At 45.9% G+C, this 7,157-nt stretch overlaps 2 protein-coding genes across 3 annotated transcripts in view; one reads left to right on the top strand and one right to left on the bottom strand.

The window, feature by feature from the left end:
- The window catches only part of LOC129710136 (sorting nexin-11-like), a 59,373-nt gene that overhangs the window by 28,730 nt on the left and 23,486 nt on the right, over positions 1 to 7,157 (top strand). The gene's annotated exons all lie outside the window — the stretch shown is intronic.
- LOC129710137 (tigger transposable element-derived protein 3-like) overlaps positions 5 to 7,157 on the bottom strand; it is a 9,149-nt gene continuing 1,996 nt past the window's right edge. Inside the window, exon 2 of the mRNA XM_055656886.1 lies at positions 5 to 455. Coding sequence (XP_055512861.1) covers positions 274 to 455 — 182 coding nt within the window. The 3' untranslated portion in view covers positions 5 to 273. The remainder of the gene's footprint in view (positions 456 to 7,157) is intronic.

The raw sequence follows: 7,157 nt of genomic DNA, 5'->3' as shown, positions 1-7,157 counted from the left end.
ACACAAGACTTGCTTGGGTATATGACTTGTTTGGGTATATGACTTGTTTGGGTATACAAAACGCTTGGGTATACAAGACTTGCTTGGGTACACAAGACTTGCTTGGGTATATGACTTGTTTGGGTATAGGACTTGTTTGGGTATACAAAACGCTTGGGTATACAAGATTTGCTTGGGTATACAAGACGCTTGGGTATACAAGACTTGTTTGGGTACACAAGACTTGCTTGGGTATACAAGACTTGCTTGGGTATTCAAGACTTGTTTGGGTATTCAAGACTTGCCTGTATAAAAGTGTGCGTCTTGTTCCTCCTGCTCCATCCCCTCTGCAGTCTGGTCACGGGAGTCTTCCTCCGCTTCCTCCGGCTGTTGTGTTGGTGTTCCTTCTCCATAATACTCTGGGACATGCTGTGCATCTTGCAGGTAGAGAGAGGGAGTCACAAGCATGGGCAAACCTGTGACAGCCGATGGATAAAAGCCCATTAATATTGGTTCTCATTCTGTCTGCCTTATCCAGACAACTGTTGTTGAATGACAGCTGCTTTCATCACCGTCTCTTAGTAATGTAGTAACTCACTCTGCAGAGATACGTTTAATTTAGTTTAGATACAGCGCGGATACAAGCCCTTCGGCCCACCGAGTCTGCGCCGACCAGCGATCCCCGCACATTAACATCAGTCTAAAGACTGATGTCCCGACCTGAAACATCGCCCATCCATGTTGTCCAGACATGCTGTCTGACCTGCTGAGATACTGTGGCTACAGAAGAAGTTGTGTGAAATGTAGATGGTGTCAATGGACGGGAGGCTGGTTTGTGGGATGGTCTGGGCTGCGTCCACAATTCTCTGCAATATTTTACAGTCTTGGATGGAGCTGAATCACTACCCTGCACATTGGGGCCAATTTACTATTACAGAAACAAATTAACTTACTGACGTTTATTTCTTTGGAGTGGGTGAGGAAACAGGTGCACCCGGAGAAAACCCACGCGGTCACAGGGAAAACGTACAAGCTTTGCACCCGAGGTCAGCATCGAACCTGACGAGGGTGGCATGGTGGCGCAGCGGTAGAGTTGCTGCCTTACAGCACTTGCAGCGCCAGAGACCAGGGTTCGATCCCGACTACGGGTGCTGTCTGTATGGAGTTTGTACGTTCTCCCCATGACTGCATGGGTTTTAGAAACATAGAAACATAGAAAATAGGTGCAGGAGGAGGCCATTCGGCCCTTCGAGCCAGCTCTGCCATTCATTGTGATCATGGCTGATCGTCCCGTATCAATAACCCGTGCCTGCCTTCTCCCCATAACCCTTGACTCCACTAACCACTAGAGCTCTATCTAACTCTTAAATCCATCCAGTGATTTGGCCTCCACTGCCCTCTGTGGCAGGGAATTCCATAAATTCACAACTCTCTGGGTGAAAAGGTTTTCTCCGAGATCTTCTGTTTTCTCCCACACTCCATAAACGTACAGGTTTGCAGGTGAATTGGCTTGCGTTTGTATACTTGGTATAAGTGTAAATTGTCCCCAGTGCGTGTAGGCTTGTGTTAGTGTGCGGAGATCGCTGGTCGGTGCGGACCCGGTGGGCCGAAGGGCCTGTTTCCACGCTGTAACTCTAAGCTAAACTAAAGAACCTGGGTCTCTGGTGCAGAAAAGCAACAACTGTACATCTGTGCCATTGTGTTAGTAGGGAATAGCCCCAACAATTATGGAGAACAATGATAAATGAACACGTTTGGATGTTGTGTGGCTTGAAGGAGACCTTGCAGGTGCTGTGGAATATGCACCTGAAGCTATCGTCCTTCTAGGTGGCAGGGTTTGGCAGCTGTAGGAATAAACTGGGCCAGTTACGACAGCACGTTGTGCAGATGGCTTCAACTGCAGTCACTGTGTGACGGCGTTGGTGGAGGGGATGGATGTTTAAGGTGGAGTACGGGTTGCTTTATCCTAGATGCTGTCAGTCTTGAGTGTTATTAGAGCCGCACTTACCCAGACAAGTGCAGGGTATTCCATCGCCCTCTTGACCCATGCTTAGTAGATGGTGGAAAGGCATTTGGATGTGAGAAGGTGTCAGACTGACCTGCGTTTGTGGCCACAGTATTTATGTGGCTTGTGTCCCTTTGAGTTTCTTGTAATTTGGGAGATTGATGATGAAGGGCTCAATGATGGTAGTGCCTTTGGTAGTGGGCGGCTCCACTCCCCATCTCATTTGGCCAGCACTATTAGAGAAATGAGTTTAAAACACTGAAGGAAATATTTCATTGTGGGATGCTTTTTAAAGGAGTCTTTTCATCAGGGAAACCTATGGTAACTGCTCGACACTCTGCTCTGCCTCCTTGTCACCCAGCTTTGATTTGTAGCCATGCCTGTGCTGCATAGCCTGCCTGATTATTTTAGCTATTTGTCATCCTCTGTGTGATAAAGTTCCTTCTGTAATCCACCCAGAATTTATTTTTCCCCAGTTTCAAATGTGACCTTTGCTTCTATCATTTTGCCATATTGTAAAGTAATATTTAGGATTTCCACTACCTAGTCCATTTAATACTTTATATATTTCAATCAGATCCCTCATAACTATCCTCTCTTTACCCTCTAGTGACTGAGCCTTTTTAAATCTCCTCATAACTCATTCTCCCTACATCCGCAATCATTCGCAATGCTCCATTTTTAAAGGACATCCTTTTATAAAGTGAATAAATCAAATGGTAATAGTGAACAGCATTCCAAACAGAAGCAAGGAGAGGTTATTTGATTTTACACTGCCCCGCATGTGATAATTCCTGCTCGTCTACCTGCTTTCCCCAAGCCATCCGTTTGGCAGAGAAACAAGCAACTGCAGATGCTGGTTTGCAAAAAAAAAAAGCACAAAGTGCTGCTGTAATTCAGCGGGTCAGGCAGCGTCTCCAGAGAATATGGACAGGTGACCCTTCTTCAGACTGATCGTAGCAGGGAAGGGGAGGTGAAGAAAGCTGGAAGAAAGGAAGGGCAGGACAAATAGGTGGATACAGGTGGAGGGGGAGGGTGTTTGATAGGCGGATGGTTGAACAAAGGCCAGAGATGAAAAGACAGAAGGTGTGAGATGAAGATAGGAGAGATATGAACTGTGAAGCCGGAGGAAGGAATGAACGTGGAAGGGGAGGGGTGGGGCAAAATGGGTGCATGTCTGGGTGGGGCACAAGAAAGAGGTGGGGGATGGGTGTGGAGTGGGAGTAGATTTGTAGGGCAGTGACCTAATGGGGATTCAATGGTCATAATGTTGGGTTATTCCAAGTGAAATATGAGGTGGTGTTCCTCCAGTTTGCATGTGACTACATACACTCTGTCCATGTTGTCCAGAGATGCTGTCTGCCCCACTGAATTAGTCTAGCACCTTGTGCCTTTCTTTATCTGTTGATGGCCTTCCCTGAGCTACTGCCTGCCGAACACCTTGAAATTGCTCAATTTGAGTGCGTAACGCACCGCCTGAGAGGGTGGTGTTGGCAGAGATTCTCACAGCATTTCAAAACTATTAACGCAATCAACGTGTGAATCACTGAGGCATTCAATGGGGTTGCGATCCAGAGGGGAGCTGTTACCTGTTGAATTATAATAACAATAGTAATAATAATACACTTTATTGTCATTGTAAATACATACAACAACATTTCAGGCGCACTGCCCGAGCGGAGCTCCAACGTAACAGATAAATAAACGACAATGGAAACAACAGGATGGTCCCAGCAGGACCATCCAATTGGACTAAGTGGCGATAAATGAATGAATGAATGTATGAATGATGAATGAATGAATGCTTTATTTCCACATGTGACAAGTCACAGTGAAATTCTTTGTTTTTCGTACCCAAGGTATGCAAATAGTCACCACATAAAGGGCGCCCAAGAATGTTTCAAAGTATCCAGTGCCAGGTCCTCCTTTGTTCTCCCTCCCCCCCCCCCCCCCCCCCCCCCCCCCCCCCCGTCCTTCTTTGTTCGCCCCTCCCCCTTCCCTCATGGCGGTCCATCCCCCCAAGCTGGGTCCTCCTTTGACAGATACCTGCTAGCTGGTGTGGACAGGTTGAGCCAAAAGGCCCATTTCTCTGCTGTATAGCAGGCTAGAACAATATTTTCCCCAGAGTGGAACTGTCAAAGTCTAGAAAGTATGGCTTTAAGGTGACATGGGCAAATTTTAAAGGAGATGTGTGGGGCGTGTTTGCCCACAGAGGGGGGTGGGTGCCTAGAACCTGCTGACAAAGATGATGGGAGCAGATAGTAAGATCAATTTTAGAGGCAAACGGATATGCAGGGAATGGATCACGTGCAGGCAGAGGAGATTAGTTTAACCTGGCATCGTGTTCGACATGGATATTGTGGGGCAAAGGGACTGTTCCTGTGCTGTAATGTGAAGCGTTTAGACTTTAGAGATGCAGCGCAGAAGCAGGCCCTTCGACCCAACAAGTCGATATCTACCAGCAATCACCCCATGCGTTAATACTATCTTACATACGAGGGACAATTTACAATTTTTACTGAAGCCAATTAACCTACAAACTTGTACGACTTTGGAGTGTGGGAGGAAACCGGAGCACCTGGAGAAAACCCAAGCAGTCACAGGGAGAATGTACAAACTCCATACAGCCAACACCCGTAGTTAGGATGGAAACTGGGTCTCTGGCGCCGTGAGGCAGCGACTCTACTGCTGCGTCACCCTGTTCTATGATGCTTTGACTCAGAAGAATCAGAAAATTATTGCGATGCAGAGAGTTGTTGTGATGTGGTGACTGAAAAAGCAGTAGCAGCAGACTCATTGGGAATATTCGAAGGGGAATTGGATCAATACAGTGGGACAGCCCTAGCAAAGGACCAGCATAGCGAATAGTTTCTCTTGTGCTCTAACATGCGATGATTGTACGTGTGTGGGGCTTTAAGTGTTAAATGCATTATTGGCCTTCTGCTGCCGTTAGCGTATCGCATTTTAATTTTCTACCATTTCACTGAAGCTGATGTAATTTTAGCAGATAATAGTTGCTCTGCTACCCTCTTATTGGAAAGAAGAATGTGGAATTAAATTTTATTACTCCTGAAACATGAGAACCTTTGGGGAGTTCAGGAGTGATATTTGAGGGAGAGGCGATGGTGGGTGGTCTGAGCGGAGAGAATTGAATCAACCCCTTGTGCCGGCTTGATCACATTACACATGTCAAACCACTCACGCAATCTCAGCTACCCAACATCAAAAGCAGCACTGCTATGCCTCGGCACAAAAACAGGATTAAAAGCTCCAGTCTCTTACAAAGAACTACAGTTCTTCCAGTGAAGGCGCTGTGCACACGGCAGCCAGCCAGCAGTCGCTTGTCTTTTTCTGTTTTTCAAATGTAATTGTAATTTCAAGTTTTCGTGCACCTTGTTGGGTGTTCTGACTGGTGGCAGACCGATTTCCCTCCGTGGATGAATAAAGTTCTATCGTATCGTATTGTAGTAAGGGAATGGAAACTAGCCCCATTCCTGGTTCTGTTGTATTCTGCTAAGATCATATGTAAATGGCCGCAAACAGCAATTTAACATGGAATTCTCAATTGGTTGTGGTCTCATGTACCAACCATTGCCTCAGTCCCTGATAAGGTCAACTTCTATTTCACTGACGCACAGTGTGACCTTAAACTAGTCTTGATTTTATCTGTAAAGAACGAGGGGGTTTTTTTTGGACTGTCGAAATATACGAAGAGAAAAACAACAGGATGTGATTTTTAATTTAGATAACTTGCAAAAAGATCCTCCTTTGTTGGCCATTAACCTTATAACTGCTGCATTGCTGAGCGTAACTTGGGGAGGTTTAGTCCCTGAAGTTGGAACAGGCTCTGAGCATTGTGTGTACTTCCCTGGATCGACTGGGGAGCAGATCTATCACTGCCATGTATCCCTCTCCTCCCTCCCATCCACTTGTTTCATTAACACAGCTGTGCCACACAAAGAAATGTCTGAAGAAAGATTCAGACCCGAAACTTCACCTAGTCCGTTTCTCCAGAGATGCTGCCTGACCCGCTGAGTTACTCCAGCACTCTGTGAAACGTCACCTATCCATGTTCTCCACAGATGCGGCCTGACCCGCTGAGTTACTCCAAGCACTCTGTGAAACGTCACCTATCCATGTTCTCCACAGATGCTGCCTGACCCGCTGAGTTACTCCAGCACTCTGTGAAACGTCATCTATCCATGTTCTCCACAGATGCTGCCTGACCCGCTGAGTTACTCCAGCACTGTGTGAAACGTCACCTATCCATGTTCTCCACAGATGCTGCCTGACCCACTGAGTTACTCCAGCACTCTGTGAAACGTCACCTATCCATGTTCTCCACAGATGCTGCCTGACCCGCTGAGTTACTCCAGCATTTTGTGTCTATCTTGTGCCACACAAAGAGTGGAGATCAGACAATATTTAACACCAAGCCACGTAGCAAGACATTTACGATAGCTAATCAAAGGCTCCATAAATAAATTAGGTCTAAAGCGCATATTCCAAAACTTTGGACTTTGGCAAACTGAAGGATGGCCCCAACATTGAAGTGGGAAGAATTATAGAAGTGTTTAGTCAGGGTTTGGTGCAGAAGCATCTTCAGGCATCTCACAGATTAAAACATTATCATGCTTATTTGATAATATATTATCAAACATAATAAGCACTTATTTCAAATGCTTTTTTTTTTTTAACTGCTTCAGTAGACCATGTCGCGGGGTGACGCCTGTATGGTCGTGAGTAGTCGCTCAAAGAGTCGTACCTTTTTCTGGTCACCGCTGGATTTTCAATATGTTGAAAATTTTCGGCGACCTGCTGTGACTATGACAAGTCGCCGAACAAATCGCGTAAGTGGGACAGGCCCTTTACTCAGTCGTATTTATGGGAAAACTAGATGAAGGAGAAAGCAATACAAGGAGAGAGTTGCAGAGAAGCTAGAGAGGAGTATGAAAGTTAGCAGGCATCATTTTGGACCAAGCAGTTCTTTTTATACTTTATCCCCAACGCCCATTGATTGAGTAAATGCCGCTGTAGAATGAGTTGGAATGTGTTGTTTCAATGATATGAATTGAATTTTTGCAAACAAAGACACAACCCTGCTCCCCAACCCATCTAGTAAGTTGCCATGTCCACTCTCCCACTAACCTTTTCTTCATCAGGTTTCTCCATA

The sequence above is a fragment of the Leucoraja erinacea genome, chromosome 27 (assembly GCF_028641065.1).
Source record: "Leucoraja erinacea ecotype New England chromosome 27, Leri_hhj_1, whole genome shotgun sequence".
NCBI classification, from domain to species: Eukaryota; Metazoa; Chordata; class Chondrichthyes; order Rajiformes; family Rajidae; genus Leucoraja; species Leucoraja erinaceus.
The sequence above is the reverse complement of the archived record's forward strand: the minus strand, read 5'-3'. Positions and strand labels throughout refer to the sequence as shown.